The sequence below is a fragment of the Rutidosis leptorrhynchoides genome, chromosome 8, assembly GCF_046630445.1.
Source record: "Rutidosis leptorrhynchoides isolate AG116_Rl617_1_P2 chromosome 8, CSIRO_AGI_Rlap_v1, whole genome shotgun sequence".
NCBI classification, from domain to species: domain Eukaryota; kingdom Viridiplantae; phylum Streptophyta; class Magnoliopsida; order Asterales; family Asteraceae; genus Rutidosis; species Rutidosis leptorrhynchoides.
The window spans coordinates 263,469,011-263,491,500 of record NC_092340.1 but is presented as its reverse complement, the minus strand read 5'-3'; the positions used below and the strand labels follow the sequence as shown (position 1 = coordinate 263,491,500).

General features: G+C 36.8%; 1 protein-coding gene across 1 annotated transcript; it reads left to right on the top strand.

Annotated features, from left to right (window-relative positions):
* Nucleotides 1-560: 560 nt before the first annotated feature.
* Nucleotides 561-2,696, top strand: LOC139864185 (uncharacterized). The gene is made up of 4 exons (XM_071852769.1): nucleotides 561-1,572; nucleotides 1,687-1,967; nucleotides 2,076-2,233; nucleotides 2,384-2,696. The coding sequence occupies exons 1-4, from the start codon at nucleotides 561-563 to the stop codon at nucleotides 2,694-2,696; spliced, it is 1,764 nt and encodes a 587-aa protein (XP_071708870.1).
* Nucleotides 2,697-22,490: the final 19,794 nt, after the last annotated feature.

The following is a 22,490-nucleotide window of genomic DNA, read 5'->3' as shown; positions in this document are numbered from 1 at the left end:
CTTTTTCAATGTTGCTTGTAGATGGATCGAAATACTTGGATGTACGAGATAGGTCACGCTACCTCTGAGTTTATGGATAGTGTAGATGAATTTATTACAGTTGCCGAGACTGATCAACTAGAAAAAGGAAACACCTCAATTAGTTGTCCTTGTAAGAAATGCAAAAATTCACGGTGGTATGCTGATTCAACCGATATCAAAAGTCATCTAATTGCACACGGATTTATGAGAGGGTATACATGTTGGTCTTTTCATGGTGAGTCATTAGCTGACCTTTACCCGTCTGTTTCGGATAACGATACCGATAATGAAGACGATTCAAACAATAGTGACAATAATGTTAATTTTGATGACATGTTTGACGATTTGGATATGGAGGATAATGTTGCTGATAAGTATCATGACAAATTACAACAACTATTTGTTGACGCTGAAAAACCTTTATATACCGGTTGTATGAATTTTTCAAAACTTTCGGCCGTGATACAACTGTTAATTTAAAATCAAACAATGGTTGGAGCGACACAAGTTTCACTAGCCTGTTAGAGTTGTTGAACAAAATGCTACCAGAAGGTAATGAGTTGCCGCTTTCAACATACCAAGCAAAGAAATTAATGTGCCCAATGGGATTGGAAATACAGAGAATACATGCTTGTCCAAATGATTATATGTTATACAGGAATGAAGACAAAGACCTTCATCAATGTAAGGTATGTGGTACATCTAGGTATAAACGTGGAAAACCGACTGATAATGTTGATAGTGATGTGTCAGAAAATGGACCTCCTGCAAAATTATTGTGGTACTTGCCTATCATACCAAGATTAAAGAGATTATTTGCGAATGAGAAAGATGCAAAATTATTACGTTGGCATGCTGAAGATCGTAAAAATGATGGTAAAATGCAACTTGTGGCCGATTCACTTCAATGGAAAAATTTTGATAAAGATTTTGAAGAATTTGGGGATGAGATACGTAATATAAGGTTCGGACTCAGTTCAGATGGAATTAATCCGTTCGGAGATTTGAGTAGCCATCACAACACGTGGCATGTTCTTCTATGCATTTATAACCTACCGCCTTGGCTATGTATGAAAAGAAAATACATAATGATGTCTCTTTTGATTCAAGGCCCAAAGCAACCTAGAAACGACATTGATGTTTATTTGCAACCATTAGTTGATGAAATGATGGAAATATGGAGTACCGGCATACACGTTTATGATTCATACAAGAAAGAATACTTCCAACTATGGGCAATGCTTTTTTGCACCATTAATGATTTTCCTGCTTATGGTAATTTGTCTGGATATAGTACGAAGGGGAAAAAGGCATGTCCTATTTGTGAGAAAAATACTCACTCGATATGGCTCACAAATTGTAAGAAACCGGCATTTATGGGGCATCGGAGAGAGCTTGCTGAGAATTACCCATATCGTAAAAAGGCGGATTTATTTGATGGTACTATAGAGGATAGAAAACTACCAGCACCGTTGGATGGAGAAACTACACTCTCCAAAGTTGCTAATATAAAAGTTGTGTTGGGAAAGAAAGGTTTTGGTCCTCCAAAAGGTATTTAGAAAAAAAAGTCTATTTTTTGGAAATTACCCTACTGGAAGCATTTACGAGTCCGACATTGTATTGATGTTATGCATATTGAGAAAAATGTGTGTGAAAGTTTGATAGGATTACTGTTGAACATTCCTGGAAAAACAAAAGATGGAATTAAAGTTAGAAGGGACATGGAATTAATGAATATCAGACCGGAGCTACAACCTAAAGATATTGATGGAAGGTCCACCAAGTTTCTTCCTCCGGCCTGTTATACTATGTCGAAGGTTGAGAAAACTAAATTTTGTCAATGTTTACATGGTATTAAGGTTCCATCGAGATACTCTGCTAACATTAGGAAGTTGGTTTCGATGAAAGATTTGAAGTTACTTGGTATGAAGTCACATGATTGTCATGTACTAATGACCCAGATGATTCCTATCGCAATTCGTGGAATTCTACCCAACCGTATTCGACACACAATAACAAAACTATGCTTATTTTTCAACATGATTCATTCAAAGGTGATTGATCCTGATGTGCTGGATGAATATCAAAGAGATATCATACTTACTCTTTGCGAACTCGAGATGTACTTTCCACCTTCTTTCTTTGATGTCATGGTTCATTTGGTATCTCATATTGTAGGAGAAATAAAGGCATGTGGTCCAGTTTTCTTACGGTATATGTATCCATTTGAAAGATATATGGGTATCTTGAAAGGTTATGTAAGGAACCTTAATTGACCAGAAGGCAGTATCGTTGAAGGATATGCATCCGAAGAGGTGATTGAATTCTGCACAAACTATATGGATGGGTTTAAAAGTGTCAGGATTCCACAAAGTCATCATGAAGGAAGACTAGCAGGTCAAGGGACACTTGGGCGCAAGACGGGCTATTCAAATGTTGCCGATTATCAAGAGGCTCATTTTAATGTCTTACAACACACTACATCTATTGATCCATTCATACAAGAACACATGGCGTTCTTGAGACAACAAAACCCTAAAAAGAGTGCAAAGTGGTTGGCAAATCAACATAAAATAACTTTTTCAGAATGGTTGAAAGACAAAGTTAGGAGGACACTTCCAAATATTGATAAAACGATCGAAGCTTTGGGATTCGCCCCTAAACATGTGTTCTAATATCAAGGATATGACATAAATGGGTATACCTTTTACACTAAAGCTCAAGACAAGAAGAGTAAAATGCAAAATAGTGGTGTCACGGTGATAGCCTCGTCGACGGAATTCACCATGGTCAATCGTGAAGAAAGATCAAGGATCGCTAAAAAATCTTATTATGGTGTCATTCAAGAAATATGGGAATTAGATTATGGTGATTCGTACACTATACCCTTGTTCAAGTGTAAGTGGGTTGATAATGACCGCGGTGTTCAAGTTGATGAAGATGGTTTTACAACTGTTAATCTTTCCACCAATGGATATAAAGAAGAACCATTCATTCTAGCAAAAACTAGTTACTCAAGTATTCTTTATCGAAGACCCAAAGGATCCTAGATGGCATGTGGTTCAGTATGGAAAACGACGGATTGTTGGTGTCGAGAACGTTGTTGATGAGGATGAGTACGACTAATTTGACGAGTTACCACCATTTTTAGTCGGTGTTCAACCTATGAATGAAGTTGTTGTTGGAAATAATACAATCTACTTTAGAGAAGAGCATCAGGAAGGAGACGAGGTTGCAGACACATAAAAATTATTAAAACCTATGATTGATTACCTTTTTTTTGTACACACACTAGTATATTTTTTAATGACTTATGCAACATGTTTTTTATGTCTTTTGTTAATTTTTTTTACCATGAAAAATTTACTTTATGTTATTACCTTTTAAATTAATAATACCAATCTATACAATACATATACAAACAATTCTAAAACACATACACACACACACACACACACACACACACATATATATATATATATATATATATATATATATATATATATATATATATATATATATATATATATATGCACATTTTTCAATATTAATACAGGGAACAAACCGCGATCACCAGACCATCCAACTTCTTCGTATACCCTAAACCATCCCACTTCATCATCAAACCACCGGAAACACCCTACTCCATCATCATAGAACGGCGATTATTTGACGAACGAAATCGATTTCGTCCTCACGGCTGAAGGATTGTCTCAAATACAGGTATTGATGGTTTTTTTAGTTATCTAATTGTTCTTTACTCGAATATTCTTGCTATTGACGTAATGACCATAAAATCATACTATTATACTTGAATCGAGTTGTGTTATTAGGAAACAATAATCGAAAATTAGGTTATATACATGCACATTTTGTCTTAGATTATTCAGAAAATGGACACAATAGGGTTTAAAAATGGTTAATAGATGCTGCGGAAAGAGTCTAATTTATTTTGTGTTAAAGACGAAGTGCCCTAAATATCAGACTATTATACCTAAATCTAGTTGTGTTAATTTGACCATAATTATTATTGTTACCTACATAACTGATATGTACATATATGTTGATTTTACAGAAGCATAAATAATCTCCGAAGTTTTCATTTATGGCTACCTACAATCGTCCACCATCGTTCATCCACATAATACGATTAGCAGATAAGCTTGAACTGGTATTGTTTCATTGCTGTTTTAACCTTAAAATTATATATTTTATACAGCAAAACCATTGTAAGACATATCAGGTTATTATGTTTTGTTACAGGCTTTGCCACATGAATGGTATGTTGACCATTATGATACCATGTTTCCAAGACATTCTGTTATCATCCACACCCTGCTAGGATATAAATCTGAAGATACATTTTCGATGAATGATCGTAGCTATATGATACTTGGCGATGGCTGGTTGAAGATCATGAATGATCTTGATATTGGAGAAGGTGATATCCTACTAATAACTGGAATCGACAAAAGAAACTACGAGTTGGCTATTTACTCACCTGACCTGTTTCAATAGAATTTTTATGATCCATTCACATCTTTCAAAGTATTGACTCGAATTCAGGAAAAAGTGTATGCAAATGCTCCATACAGACGTTTCCCTTCATTCATGAAATTCGTCAACAATCCAAATGAACCAGGATTGGTATGTTCATTTTTCGCTCTCGCATATGTAACACACATTTAGTATGTGTACATGATTATTATCTTAACAAATTAGTTTTATATTTCTTTAACAAAAATAGCATTATTTTTGATTGGATGTAGATACTGCCAAAGGAATGGTTAACAACTACTTTCGGAAACTCTGGACCCAAACAACAAATGATTGTTCACTTTCAAAGATGGTACAACAAAAGGTTGGTGGTAATCTCAGTTGAAGACGATGTTGTTTTGTGGGAAGGATGGTCTGAGTTGCTTAAAGACCTTAAAGTGGCGTCTGGTGATTGTATGGTCTTTTATGCAACTAATTCGAAAAATCTTGAACTGGTGCTTTATGACCACCGTGGTGTAAAAAAGGGTTCTTTATTGACTTTTCAGCTGATGGACGATGATGTTTCTACTAACTGGGAAAGAGGATCAACTTCCCAATCCATTCCTGAAATCATTTACATTGATGACAGTTCAGAAAGTGATACCGAAAGTGATACCTCAGAAGATGAACCAATGCCTCAACAACATCAACATCCTGATCGTGTTGTGATTATCAAAATACCGTCTGGTAACTTGTTGGTATGCTTCTTATCTATTTAAAGTTTAACATTCATCAACTGATAAATGGTGGTACACTACTTGTCTTATCTTTTTACATATCAACGTTTTATGCTTCATCATTATAGAATAACAATTTGGTTAAACCGTTGGCTAAATATGTATTTTCTTTTTCGTAAGCGTCTTCCAACGGAGTTTATTGGACTCCCAGGACTGAGGAGTGGGTGTTATGTGAGTTGCTTTAATCATGATGGTGATGAATTCCAGTGGCGTTTGAAGCAGGAGACAGGGAAAAAGAAACCAAATCTGGCAGTTACTTACGGTTTTCCAGAGTACCGATCAATCAATGGGCTGATTCCTGGTCAATATTATGAACTAACGTACAATCTGGAGCAACAAAACTTTTATCTTTAGTTGGTTGATTTAAACAATTGTACTTACTATTGGTGTATAAGTGCTGTACATTCTGGATGTTGTTAGGTTACATATTTTTTGTTGCACTTGTACCATGTATTTAAGTGTGTTTGTTGTAAACTTTTGGATACGGTAATGTTTTCCAATGATGCATGCAGTTTAGTAATATTTACTTCTTGCATTACTTTTGATTACAAATCTGCAACTCAATGCAATTTTAAGCATTTACCAATGATGGAACAATAGACTCATTTAAAACATACATTTCATTAGAAAATCTTCTACATTTACTACATTGAAAAAGCCAAATACATACAATTTACCATGACAAGTGAACCAGCTTTTAAGGTTGTTACTTGTGACGCGCAACTTCAAATATGATCAAACTTGAATTAGACAAAATAGTTTATTGTGCACTACAATGTTCCATTAGTAAACAAGATTAAAGAACCTACACATTGAACAATAATTGTATGCGATTACGGTAGTAATTTACCAAACATCAACATCGACTATTAAATACGAACATAATTTACATATCATAATATAGAATTCTTACATACATTAGTAAATCTAAAACATAAATTGTACTCCGGTGAGGAACTAAAAAAAGTTATCAAAACATGTACACGTGCAAATCGTAAATAGACTATAACTACTCCACAAATTAGAGTTATTAAAGCTACACTATCAAAAGACTATTGACCCTAATGAGATTGTTAAAGTGGGTGGCGTCCATCCATGACCATGAAAAAACTCTTGTACCGACGTGAGAACCCAATCATACACCTATCACCCACTTTGTACCCATTCAAAGCCACAAAGTACTCCCATCCTTTCGAAACAAAAATCTTTTTTTGGTTACATATGTGGCCTGTTTTATGTCCCACCAATGGAATATCCCTTCCATATCCAAGCATATATAGGTGCATCCAGCCTCGAGTTCTCGAATGCGGTTAAAGTCCTCAGGTAGTTCCTAAATGACATTGAAATATTATTTGTTAATGATTTCATAATTATTTGTCATTGCTATATACACAAATACATTTAACTGTTTCTCTAAAAAAGTATCTAACTCACCCAAAAAGTTCCCCTTGGTATGTCGAAGAAGATGTATGTGACATCAACGGTGCTCCATATGTTGTACCTTTCAGCTCTATTCAGCTGGTCAAGGGCGAGTGCACGTGTTTGACTAGTAGAGGCATCATTGTTTCCAGCTGTATTTGTGATTCAATTCATTAATATGAAAACAAAGAACAAAATACTCAATTACATCACAGATCAATTGTTAGATTTAAAATGGTTAGATAAAATGTATAAGCTGTCATTTTGAAACCTAAGCAAACTATATTGGTATTGTAGCTTGAAAGTTCACAATACATATTGCTTTAACATAAATCAAACCCTAAGTAACCTGTTAGGAATCTGCAGATAATTAGCAAATAATATATACATGTGCAATATCATAAATGAACATTTGGTATGAACTTAAAGGTATAACACAATAAATTTACAGACTCACACCTGCATGAGTGTAATTCCAAAAAAAAAACACTGATATTATATATCCACATAACTGTGAGATAAAATCGATTCAGGTTCAAATAAAAAAGCATAAATACATGTGAAGTGTAGATCTGTTGTTTGATTTTAATGAATTACAATAAACAAATGTGATGATAAACTTTGTTCTAAATTTTTTAGGTTTTCAATTCGGAAAACCCTGTGCTTACAGTTAATAAACAACAAAATTTGGTTTTAGAAAACACATTAACCTGAGCTCGACATGGCCGGAGATGGTTGTAGTTGATCGCTAATGCAAGTACAGAGATGGTAGCAGGTGAAAAGATACTCAGTATGAGGTACTTGAGAAGGTGAGGGATTTTTTGTATTGCCTTTTTTTTTAAACAGATATTTTTTAAAAATACCGGATCATTTTTGCCTGGGCCGGGTCAAGTAGCGTATTACGGTGTATTAAAAAATACCAAATATTTTACTATAGGTAAAATACCTAAACTTCTTCATCATCAGATCAGCTTAATGCCCAAATCCCACCATTTGGTCTCGAAAATTTCAAATTAACCGCCAACCTAATTAACACCACTAATTGACACAAAACAACCCGATCATAATTGAAACAAACCGCCAGTCTCATTCACTGTTTTATTATTTTCACAAACCCTAGCAGTGATCCATACTCCCACGAACTCTGTAGGTAACTGCAGAAACCCCCTAAATTCGATAAATTCAAGAACTTGATACATCAAACATCATGGTACGTTTATGATTTCAATTCTATTGTATGCATACCTGGAACTACTAGTATTGTTAAGGTATTAGTCTTGTTATTATTGTTAGCTTCTTATTATTGATTTTTTTAATGTATACAGATCCAAAACAATAGGCCTAAACGAGGAGTTAGCAAACTTAAAGAAAAATCAGTGATTCCATTTGTGGTTGAATTTAACGAATTTAGGCATGCTATAGGAAAATATCAAGCTTTGTTTGCCAGTAACATAGGTGTTCTTACAAGGCGTAGGATTGATTTTCTTGAGGATGATTGGAAAGTAGTATCTGACGATGAGAAAGACGCGTTATGGTTGGACATAAAGGTATCAAATCATAACTTATAAGAATTTTGTTTCATAAAGGTATCAGAATTTGTTAAACTAATGTTTAATTATATATATGTAACAACATTTACAGCAACATCATTTTATCAAAGATGATTTTGCGAAGAAACAAACGCTTCATCATTTCAACGGGGCTTTTAAGAGATTCAGGGCCAAGTTAAGAATGTATATGGTTCAAGGCAAGCTTCCTTATCAAGAAGTGCCTGATTACGGTTTCATAACTCCAGTAAAATGGACAGAATTTTGTCAACTTGAAAAAACACCAGCAAAAAGGGTTAGTGTTATGCATTTGCTTTTAAACATGTATGGAATTACATTTTTAAATTGATGGCAACTAATGTGCTTTTTAATCCCATGCAAATTGTAAAGGAATTACGAGAAAAAGGCAGAGCAAACGCCTTGAAACAATCAAAAGATAATTACTCCCATATAGGTCGTTCAGGTTATCGAGGCCATAAAGAAGAATGGGAGTCGGAGAAAAAAGATCCTGAAAGGCGTACCGTATACCACGATATCTCCAATCCTGCTGCAAGGAATTATGTACTCGAAAGGATGAAGCGAACGAAAGAATCGAAGAGTCCAATAGTTCCAGATATGAATGTGTCCCTTGTAGATAAAATTGTAATATACTTTAAATTGATTTTATAGCCTTATTAACCTAGAATTGTTTTATAACCGATTAATTTTCTTGTTTTGTTCTAGGTTAATACAGATAAAAAAGGTGATGATGCCTTGTTAGTGAATGTGGGGAAAGAACACAGTATTAGAACCAGAGGTGTTAGCAGCATGCTAGGATATAGCAAATTCAGTAAGAAACAAAAGAGAGAGCAATTCGTAACAATGGAAAAGGTACAGGAATTTGTTGCTCAGGAGGTGCAAAGGGTGGTGGTACTGGAAAGAGAAAAAACAGGAACACATCAACTTCACATGAAAGAGCTACAACACCTGAACATCATTACCCGATAGAACATCACGACGCGACAGGAAATATGCAACTGCTAGACGAACAAGTCGACGAACCACTGGAAGTCTTACAGGTAGACGAACTGGAACAGGTAAACGAACAGGTGGTGTTGAATGACAAGTTTGTTGAGAGAAAACGGGGAATGGAAGATCACCCAGTTGTAGAGAAACAAGTGGAGATCCAGCAAATAGAGGTGGAACAAGATATAGTGGCTAAAAACAGAAAGTGGATGCACTAGGCATGCGAAAAGAAGTGATTCATGAACTAAGGGTTCAAGAGCAAAGGGTCAAGAACCAACCATTTGCAGACTTGCAAAACATAAAGGTAACTGGTCTTCTTTTATTTCAAAAGCTAAATGGATAATTCAATACATATTTAAAGTATTAAATACTCTACATATTATATTTGTTATTTTTAATTTTTACAGGACGAAGTTGAAATCTTGTTATTTAACCCACATCGTATATAGTCTCTTGTGTGTGGTCAGGGTACACTATATCCAACCAACGAATTTACTCAAGTAAATGGGGAAAAAGTTGTTCCTTCTTACATGAAGGTGAAAATAAACAACTTTACTAAGGACAACACGTCATTGAGGCTTCCAATACCAGTCAAAGACTTGTCAAAAAATACAGTGAAGGAGGTTTTAGGTGATGTGGTTGGAAGTTTTGTACAATGGCCTCTCATGAAAATGACTCGCGTCACAAAGTACATGTACTGTAGAGCTTACTTACCCGTTTCTTGTGTTAATCTAAGTATTATAAATTATATCTTCATTCATGAATTGGAGGCATATGTAAATGACATCAGTGCCCAAAAAAAACAGTACACAGTTCAAGTGGTGACACCACAAAGACTAATGGAATTTCAACAAAAAAGGTTATTAATGTTTATATTTTGAATAATTTTTTTCATGTAATACTCTCTGTATAGTTGAATACTCTGCCAATATTTGGATACTCTGAATACTTGTATAATTTTTACTATAAATATATTTAAATTTCATGTGTGTAACTTTATAGGTGAAGACAGAAATTGTTTTGTTCCACCCCACGATTTCAGAACCTACACCTTGTGCTAGGGGGCATATGCATCCAACCGATGAGACTACCTTGATACATGGAAAGCGTGTGCTTCCGTGCTACATGAAGGTGTCCATAAACTTTGTTTTGCCTAGATTTGAATCTACATTGCTTCCAATACCAGATAAAAATCTTGAGTCTAATACACTAAAAGAGGCTATTGGGGCTATGATACAATGGCCTCTCTTGAAACTTCGTCCTTCAGAGAAAAACAAGGTACATGTATAATTGCTTACATAATTTCTTGTATTGGTAAACTGAATTTAAGTGTTATATTTAATTTTGCCTCGATTGTTATCAGGATAGTGCAATGAAATCAAAGAGGGTGGGATTACAAAATAGAATAGATAAAAGCAATGTATCTATTGGTACTGGTAGTAAGCAGGTATATATATGCTCATCAAATTTAAGATACATCATCATACGTATATACCTATATAATTTAAGTTATCTGATGTGGTGTTGTAGGTGCATCCACGTAACAATGGAGATTCAGGAATGCAACACCAAAAAAAGAGAGAACAATTGTATAGTAAGCTGCTTTCAATGGAACATCTCCTACCCAACAGATCATGTGTACAAGCTGCGTATACTAGATGGATGAGTCGAGAAGATCCTACCACTGGTTTCACTCTTAAAGCAAATCCATGAGTTTTTGGCGTACCCGAAGAGTGCGTAAGTACGATTGGTGCTGATGACATCATCACACTTTGGACAAAGGGTTGCCTGGACTGCAGTATCATTTTTTCCTTCATGCTGTAAGTGCATTTAACAATTCATATGCACGTTTGACTATAGTTTTCAGGTTTTGAGCTGACATGTTATTTTTTTTTCCGCATATTAGGGGTCTAGACAAGCTTATGAAAGTAGCTTTTACCGAACCATATGGGTTAATGAACCCTTATTATATATGTGAGACATTTATCACCTCAGACAAAGATTTTGTAATCAAGTACTTGAGGACCGCCTTCAACTCTACTCAACAGTCTTTCTTCGCACCATATAATCAGAAGTATGTAATCATTCCTTATATATTATTGCTTACAAAAATTTTATCATCTAACGAGTGTATTTTAATTTGCCAGTGGCCATTGGGTGTAGGTTTTTATATCTCACACTGAGTACAAAGGAATCATACTTGATTCAGTAAATAGGACTCATAAAAAGACGAAAGATGATTATCTGATCACAGACTGCATAACACAGTAAGAATTATTTCTAAATTAATAATAGTTGTTACATTTACATTTACATTTACATTTACATTTACATTTACATTTACACATGTAATAATAGTTGTTGATTTAGAAATATTTCTAAATCTTGATTACATTTACATTATGTCACATTACACAATATCATTTGGTCTTTTATTAGCCTAATTTTGAATAGGGCTTGGGGACCTTTGCAATGAAATGTAGTTAAGGTTAGTCATCCTAGCTGTCTACAAACAGTCCTCCAAGATGTTCATCCATGTTTTCATGTTCATTACGTGTTACATGTTAAATTAATACATGTGTATAAACGTGTGGTTATAATGCAGTGCAATCAACAACCCGGCAGTTGGGAGTGTGGATATTATGTACTCAATTGGATGCATTCAATTGTATACAGTTGTATAAAAAAGAAGTTATTAATATTGACGAACTAAGTATTTTAAGTTATGAATTATTAAACTTTATCTTTAGGTATATGTTACAAAAAGCTTATATTATATATGTATATATGTATATATGTATATTTATATACATATATAAAATTTACAGCTATCATGGGATGAACGTTGTTTATCTACAATCGATCTCGACAATATTATGGAAAAATGGCATTTGTGGTCTCCTTTTTTATGTCTGGTATGTGTAACCTTTATGTGATCTGATATTGCGTGTCAACGGTCTTGGATATTTGGTATTATTGTTAAAGTCCATATATTCATGCATGTTCAAACTACTTTTCTTTCAAAACAGGTAAAGCAAATCAATGGATTTTTTGAAGAGCAGGTGGATTTTTTTAGCTAAAGGATGCTTTGCTTTGAAATGGATTAGTAGTCAACTTTTTTCATTTATAATACCTAGATGATTTAGATTTATGACATTTTTCATTTGTGAATGTTATGAAGATAATTTCTATGTATATTTGGGTTTTCTTTATTAATAAAATTAATTAATGTCTTATTCTTATTAATCTGTTACATTTACCAGTATTTACCAGTTCCGCAATTCTGCAATTCAACACGTCTACTAGCACAACCAATTCAACACGTCTAATTGATTTTTAAATTTCTGTTACAATACAACACGTCTACTTGCAGAAGTCTGTTATATTTGGTGACAATTTGAAATATTTAATTTTTAAATTTTTAAAATTTAAAATTTTAAATATTTTAAAATTTTTGGCGGGTTTAAAAAAATATCCTGGAACACGTCTAATTGCAAATAGATCAACACGTCTAATTGCAACTACAATAACACGTCTAATTGCAACTAGGTGAACACATCTTATTACATCTAGATGAACACGTCTAATAGTGACTAACGGAAAATACAGAACACGTCTAATAGTAGGTAACGGAACACGTTAAATTGCAACTAACGGAACACGTCTAAATGAAACTAACAGACCACGTCTAATTGAAGATAACGGAACACGTCTAAAAGACACTAACGGAACAGCCTAATCTAACGTATTACAGAACACGTCTAAAAGACTTTTTCCACACGTCTAAAAGTGCCGGAATGTAGTAGTGGAAGGAAGTCCAATTTCTCGATCATATTGTGAGCGACCAGGGTATCAAAGTTGATCCCGCAAAGATCGAAGCTATCAGCAAGTGGGAAACTCCCACTACTCCTACTCATATCCGCCAATTTTTAGGCCTCGCCAGTTATTACCGAAGATTCATTGAAGGTTTCTCTCTGATTGCACGCCCATTAACCGCACTGACTCACAAAGGGAAGAAGTTCGTTTGGGCAACCGAGCAAGAGTCAGCATTTCAAACCTTGAAGCAGAAGTTGACCACCTCACCTATCCTATCTCTTCCCGAAAGCAGTGATGATTTTGTTGTTTATTGCGATGCCTTGAAAAATGGTTTTGGTTGTGTAGTAATGCAACGAACGAAAGTTATTGCTTATGCCTCTCGACAACTGAAGATACACGAGTGAAATTACACAACGCACGATCTTGAGCTTAGAGCCGTTGTCTTTACACTAAAACTGTGGAGACACTATCTTTATGGAACCAAGAGTACTATCTTCACCGATCACAAAAGCCTCCAACACATATTCGACCAGACGCAGCTGAATATGAGACAACGTCGATGGATTGAGACGTTGAACGACTATAATAGTGAACTTCGCTACCACCCTGGCAAGGCAAATGTTGTAGCCGATGCCTTGAGCCGAAAGGAGAGAACGGTACCACTTCGTGTCCGTGCCTTGAACATCACCATTCAGATGAATCTCAATAACCAGATCCGCGTAGCTCAAGATGAGGCTCTCAATGAAACAACCCAACCCGTATTCCATACGATAAATTTTTTTTTTAAAATAATACACATTTACTCACCAATTAAATATGTAAACCATTCCACAAGTTCCATTTAAAACGTACCACAATTTAAATGTTTACAAGGCACGAAGGCCATTAATTAAGTTTAATAAAAGTTCGACCCACTACAAATGATAGTTTATAATCCAAATGACACTTCGAGCATGGTTTGGGACTAAACTACCCAAAACGTTAGGCCAACTTCCAAAAGCTCCAACGAAACATCATCAAAGGACACCTAGTGCCCAACAACCCCTTTTCCCCTATCCGCACCTGCATCTAAAAAGATAAACAACGAGAGGGGTAAGCTAATTGCTTAGTGAATGCAATAATTATACATGTTCATATATAATCTACTTACTTGCAATCACTTACACCATACCGCATACAAGCTAGCAATTCGACAATCATGCAAACATAATGCATAAACTACTATCCACAATTCACAATAAGCTAGCAACCACAATAGCATATGGTTCACAATTTAATATGCTAAATACAAATTCATACAACAATGGTTAACTAATCGTACAAGGGGACGGTACTCGTAAAAGACCGTCGGAGTTCATAACATCCATTAGTGTTACTTAAACACCGCGTAATCACCAATCCCCCGGGTGATGTCTTGAACACCGCGACTAACTCACCCCCATGACAATGTGACGTCTTGAACACCGTGACGATTCCACATGTCAATCCAAACAATGAGTGGTGCGTTGAACACCGCGGCATCCACTCCCATGACAATGTGGTGTCTTAAACACCGCGACAATACCACATGTCAATCAAACAATGAGCAGTGTCTTGAACACCGCAACAATACTACTCGTTACATAGAATGTGGTGTCTTGAACACCGCGATAATGCCACATTCATACTACACAAATAAATACATTATATATGTACACGCATAATTATTCCACTCACCTTAATACAAGGATGATGATTATGCACTTCCGAACTTCAAAGCAATGTACCTAATACATTAAGTACACTTTCAATACACAACTAGTGGAGCTAACCACATCACTTACACTTGAACATTTAATGACCCAATTTGCATTAAATAACCAACTACACAAAAACCGCTCATAAATGGCCAAGACACATATTAAATCACTAAAGCTAGTGATTTAAAGTCTACTAACTTTAACTAATGCAAACTTAGGGTAATTCATACCCATTTCACCCAAACTAGGTCAACATTACTCTTTTGACCCATTTTAATACTTAAACTTACAATTTTAGTCAAACATGACCCATTTACAATTCTTCCTTCAATTACTAGTGCATTAGAACCTAAAAACACCATTTAACACTTACAACCTCAAATCATAAGACTAAACCCTAGATTATAGCTATTTAGGGTTCCCTTTCATCAACATAACCCAAATTCACCCATATTACCCCCAAATGGGTCTTACAAGTTCCAAATGAACCAAACCCTAGCATAAACCAATTAAAACTCAAACATAGAGTTAAAACTTACCAACACTATCCACTTGTAGCTAAGAACAAGGAGAACAACTTTAATTCTTGCTCCAAAGATCAACTCTCAATCCTTCACTCACCAATCTCACTTGAAATCAAATGGGTTTTTATGTTTTGAGAGAAATTGGAGAAAGAAAAGAGAAAAGGAAATGAATTAAATGGATAAGTGGTGGACATTTAATGCTCCAATAAGATCTACATGTAAAAAGATGAATTTGCCCTTCAACCACTTATTTTAAAACAAAAATCCGGAACCAGTTCACCCAGTGCATCGCGGCACGACCCCAATTGTTGCGGCGCGACAGTTAACATATTTTACGAGCTGTCTTAAATCATTCCTGACTCAGATTCTAGTTATTTGTCGCGGCGCGGCCTTCTACTCCGCGACGCGACATTTAAAGGAAAACTCGACCCTTCTTATCATGCCTCCTGACTCTGGTTTGAGTTCAATGTCGCGGCGCGACAAAGGCTTCCGCGGCGCGGCAATGGCCTTCAACTGGCCCATTCGACAACTTACACAACTTAACGATTTATTCCACTTGTACACCTTGTTCACGCTTCCTATGCACGTCTAAACTTCATATTTAGGTCTCACATAACTTAACGCCATTAAAACTCATGTACAAACTCATGCATGCACACATTCCCAAGTATTTATACATATACGTTTATACAACAACTAACACAACAATTTATTTAATCACATAAACGAACGAGTTACAAGCGTACTATGATTAAGTTTGTACCTTTAAATATGTACGGGAAAAACGGGATGTTACAACTCTCCCCCACTTGAATCGGAGCGCGTCCTCGCGATCCAAGCCACATGATAAGCCGGAAGATAAACCAAGACAAACTCTTCGGATTCCCACGTAAACTCGGAACCCTTTCGATGTCGCCATTACACCTTGTAAGTTCTAACTTCTTTGTTACGCAACAATTTAACCTTTTCATCAAGAATGGCTATCGGCTCTTCAACGTATTCTAGCTTATTATTCAACGTAATTTCATCTAACGGCACCCAAGTCGAGTCATCCGCAAGACACCTACGAAGATGGGAAACATGAAATGTGTTATGGATCCCCGCAAGCTCTTCGGGCAACACTATTCTATAAGCAACCTCACCAACACATTCCAAAACCTTTAAAGGACCAATAAATCGAGGAGCTAACTTTCCTCGCTTTCGAAACCGAATAACACCTTTCCATGGAGAAACCTTAAGCATCACCATGTCACCTTCTTGAAATTCGATCGTTCGTCTACCTTTATTGGCATAAGATTTTTGTCTATCTTGCGCCGCTTTAAGTCGAACCCGAATCATCTCAATCTTACTATTCGTCTCTAGGACCAAATCGGTACTCCCGATTTCTCATTGTCCCACTTCACCCCAACAAATAGGAGTTCGACACCTACGCCCATAAAGCATCTCATAAGGTGGCATTCCAATACTTGTGTGATAACTATTATTGTACGAGAATTCCACCAATGGTAAGTGCTCATCCCAACTACCACCAAAATCAATAATACACACCCTTAACATATCCTCCAGCGTTTAGTTCGTACGCTCGGTTTGACCGTCCGTTTGAGGATGATACGTCGTGCTCATTTTCAATTGAGTACTCATATCTTCATGAAACTTATTCCAAAACCGAGACGTGAAACGAGTATCTCGATCCGAAACAATTGATATCGGAACCCCATGTCTCGATATCACCTCTTTGATAAACAACTTGGACAAAGTCTCCGACGATATCGCTTCCCGAATGGGAAGAAACAAAGCACTCTTCGTCAATCGATCAACTATCACCCAAATCATATCATATTGGGTTCTCGTCGTCTTTGGTAACTTGGTAATGAAGTCCATGGTAATGTGCTCCCATTTCTATTTCGGGACTTCCAATGGTTGCAACTTACCGTACGGCTTTTGGTGTTCGGCTTTAACTTGCAAACATGTGATGCATTGTTTAACATACTTAACAACATCACTTTTCATGCCCGGCCACCAATACTCCTTCTTTAAATCAAGGTACATTTTCGTTGCACCCAGATGAATGGAATACTTTGACTTATGTGCTTCATCAAGGAGCACTTGTCGATAACTACCCATCTTAGGCACCCACACTCTTCCTTGAAAAGACAACAAACCATGCGGGCCTAAAGTAATAGACTCCATTTGCCCCACAATCCGCTCTTCATGCTTGTTGTGAACAAAAGCTTCAATTTGAATCTCACCAAGCTTTACAAGAAAATTGTTAGTAATAATCATGCGTAACGATCCTACTCGTATCGCCGGATGTTGACTCTTTCTACTTAACGCATCCGCGACCACGTTCGCCTTCCCCGGATGATAAAGTATTTCACAATCATAATCCTTTACCACATCCATCCACCTACGTTGATGATAATTCAAATCTAGTTGATCAAAGAGATGTTTCAAACTCTTATGATCCGAATAAATCGTACACTTGACACCATACAAGTAGTGGCGCCAAATTTTCAATGCATGAACTACCGCTGCCAATTCAAGATCATGAGTCAAGTATCTCTTTTCGTGTTCCTTTAATTGTCGAGAGGCGTAAGCGATGACTTTACCCCTTTGCATTAGGACACACCCGAGCCCATTTAAAGAAGCATCACAATAAACCGTCATGTCTTCTACCCCTTCCGGCAACACTAACACCGGAGCTTGACACAACTTTTCTTTTAACAATTGAAAAGCAATTTCTTGCTCATTTCCCCAATTGAACCTTACGTTCTTCCTTGTCAACTTCGTCAAAGGAGAAGAAATCTTAGAAAAGTCTTGGATAAACCAACGATAATAACCGACCAATCCGAGAAAACTTCGGATTTCCGTAGACGTAGTCGGTCGTCCCCAACTCTTCACCGTTTCAATCTTTCCCGGATCTACTTGAATACCTTCCTTATTCACAATATGACCAAGAAATTGAACTTCCCTTATCCAAAATTCACATTTAGAGAATTTAGCATACAACTTCTCCTTCCGCAATGTCTTCAACACTTCACGCAAGTGGTGTTCATGTTCCTTCATACTCTTAGAATAAACAAGTATGTCATCAATGAACACAATTACCGACTTGTCCAACATAGGTTGGCACACTCGGTTCATAAGATCCATGAATGCCGCCGGTGCATTCGTAAGACCAAAAGGCATAACTACGAACTCAAAATGCCCATAACGCGTTCAAAAATCCATTTTCTCTATGTCTTCCTCACTGACCCGTACTTGATGATAGCCGGACCGTAAGTCAATCTTAGAGAAATACGTTGCACCTTGGAGTTGGTCAAACAAATCGTCAATCTGAGGTAATGGATAACGATTCTTGATCGTCACTTTGTTCAACTCCCGATAATCGATGCACATCCGCATACTTCCATCTTTCTTTTTCACAAACAAAATTGGAGCACCCCATGGCGAGGAGCTCGGTCGAATAAAACCCTTTTTAAGCAACTCTTGAGTTTGATTTAACAACTCTTGCATTTCCGTCGGCGCTAAACGATAAGGATTTTTAGCAATGGGGGTAGCCCCCGGAACCAACTCGATGCAAAATTCAACTTGTCTTTCCGCCGAAACACCCGGTAACTCATCCGGAAAAACATCTTCAAATTCGTTAACCACCAGAATTTCACGAATGGGTGGTGGCTCATCACGAGTATCAACTACATGGGCAAGAAAAGCCATGCCACCACTAACAAGGAAACGACGTGCCCGTGCAAAAGTGCATATCGGCACAAGTCTTCTTCGCTTATCGCCATGAATAATTAACTCTCCCCCACTTGGGGTCTTCACACAGATGAATTTATCATGGCATGCAATATCGGCTCTATTACGATCGAGCCAATCCATACCAACAACAATATCAAAATCACCCAAAGTCATCGGAATGAGATTGATTTCAAAAGTTTCGGTACCAAACACAACATTACAATTTTTACAAACATCAACCCTTAGCACCGTTTTACCATCCGCTATTTTGACTTCTACTGGATGACTTAACTTAGCTAGCAGTTTATTCAACTTAGGCACAAATCTTGGAGACACAAACGACAAGTTAGCACCACTATCAAAAAGGATACGTGCCGGACTAGAGTTAACCATGAAGTAGTTGCGACCCCTAGCCGTACCCGCCGCTTTCTCCAATTTCTTAACATGATCATTGTTCAAATTGGGACATTTCGGCCCCTTATGCCCTTCTTTACCACAATTATAACAAGTGAGTTTGGTTGTAGAAGGAGGGTTGGTGCAATCACGGGCCATATGTTCCTTTCGTCCACAATTGTGACAAGAATAACGGAACTCTCAGGGAACACTTTTCTTCACACTACCGACACTCCCGGTTGCACCCTTACTCTTCTTGTTCGAATGACTTGTAGCTTCGAACTTCCTCTTGCCAAAAGTAAAGCCACTCTTTCTTAACACGAGCGCCTCAAAACCTTTGGCCATATTAAATAACTCATCGAAACTCTTCACCACTTTCACACTAATCTTCTCTTGATAACTATCATTCAAGATTCGATAGAAATCCTCTTTCAACATTTTATCATTCCCGACATACTCCGGGAAAAATTGGGTCTTGGACAAAAACACGGATTTGAGAGTGTTCAAATCCATCGACCCTTGCCTCAAGGAATGTAACTCGTCCTTAAGCCTAGTAAGATTGACCGAAGTTCGGTATTCGTCGAAAAACTCCGCCTTGAACTCGTCCCAAGTAAAATCCATGCATTGTTCTTCACCATAGACTTGGATTTTCGCTTCCCACCACAATTTAGCATCGCCTCTTAACATGCTACAACCATATCTCGTCTTTTTATCGAGAGGGCATTCACATGTACGAAAGGCCCCCTCCATATCGGAGATCCAACGAGCACTCTTAAGTGGGTCCCGTTCACCATCGAAGGTGGGAGGTTGAGAGTCCTTGAAATTCTTATAGAAGAAGTCCCGTCTCCCCACATTATCCCCCTGTAGAACAAGCTTAACTTGTTCCCTAACCACATTAACTAGTTGCTCGTCGATCGTATCTAGAAACATCTTCTTAACGTCTTCGAGAAACTCCGCTTTTTGACGTTTAAAGATGGCCTCAACTTTGGCCGTGAACTCGGGGTCCTCGCTCGTGCCCCCATTATCGGTGTCGTGTCCATTTCTCATCTTCATTCTATAAAACGAAAGAGGTTAAACAACGAATGAAAAGACATGACACGCATATATATACATATATACCTTACCGCCCCATCTTGCTCAACAATCATCGTACATCGCTTGTTTGACACGATTTGCACCCGTAACAATGGTAGCTAGTCATTGCTACGCGAGCACGTCGCATTAACTCGTTAGTACAACGTCTATCTCGCTTGATGATTACCACTACAACACAAAACAATTAGTGCAAGGTTAGATCACATAAACCTAAGCACTAACAATTTCCTATCCGACCCGAAGTCCTATAAGTCCTGCATAAAAGCGCATACACAATAAAGTCTAAGTCTAGGCACCTATCTCAAGTCGCCTAAATCCCTTAGACCATGCTCTGATACCACTTGAAACAACTCAACCCGTATTCCATACGATAAATTTTTTTTTTTTAAATAATACACATTTACGCGCCAATTAAATATGTAAACCATTCCATAAGTTCCATTTAAAACGTACCACAATTTAAATGTTTACAAGGCACGAAGGCCATTAATTAAGTTTAATACAAGTTCGACCCACTACAAATGATAGTTTATAATCCAAACGACACTTCGAGCATGGTTTGGGACTAAACTACCCAAAACATTAGGCCAACTTCCAAAAGCTCCAACGAAACACCATCAAAGGACACCTAATGCCCAACAACCCCTTTTCTCCTATCCGCACCTGCATCTAAAAATATAAACAACGAGAGGGGTAAGCTAATTGCTTAGTGAATGCAATAATTATACATGTTCATATATAATCTACTTACTTGCAATCACTTACACCATACCGCATACAAGCTAGCAATTCGACAATCATGCAAACATAATGCATAAACTACTATCCGCAATTCACAATAAGCTAGCAACCATAGTAGCATATGGTTCACAATTTAATATGCTAAATACAAATTCATACACCCATGGTTAACCAATCATACAAGGGAACGGTACTCGTAAAAGACCGTCGGAGTTCATAACATCCATTAGTGTTACTTAAACACCGCGTGATCACCGCGACTAACTCACCCCCATGACAATGTGGCGTCTTGAACACCGCGATGATTCCACATGTCAATCCAAACAATGAGTGGTGCCTTGAACACTGCGACATCTACTCCCATGACAATGTGGTGTCTTAAACACCGCGACAATACTACATGTCAATCAAACAATGAGCAGTGTCTTGAACAACGCGACAATACTACTCGTTACATAGAATGTGGTGTCTTGAACACCGCGACAATGCCACATTCATACTACACAAATAAATACATTATATACGTACACGCATAATTATTCCACTCACCTTAATACAAGGATGATGATTATGCACTTCTGAACTTCAAAGCAATGTACCTAATACATTAAGTACACTTTCAATACACAACTAGTGGAGCTAACCACATTACTTACACTTGAGCATTTAATGACCCAATTCGCATTAAATAACCCAACTATACAAAAACCGCCCATAAATGGCCAAGACACATATTAAATCACTAAAGCTAGTGATTTAAAGTCTACTAACTTTAACTAACACAAACTTAGGGTAATTCATACCCATTTCGCCCAAACTAGGTCAACATTACTCTTTTGACCCATTTTAATACTTAAACTTACAATTTTAGTCAAACATGACCCATTTACAATTCTTCCTTCAATTACTAGTGCATTAGTGACTAAAAACACCATTTAACACTTACAACCTCAAATCATAAGACTAAACCCTAGATTATAGCTATTTAGGGTTCCCTTTCATCAACATAACCTAAATTCACCCATATTACCCCCAAATGGGTCTTACAAGTTCCAAATGAACCAAACCCTAGCATAAACCAATTAAAACTCAAACATAGAGTTAAAACTTACCAACACTATCCACTTATAGCTAAGAACAAGGAGAACAACTTTAATTCTTGCTCCAAAGATCAAC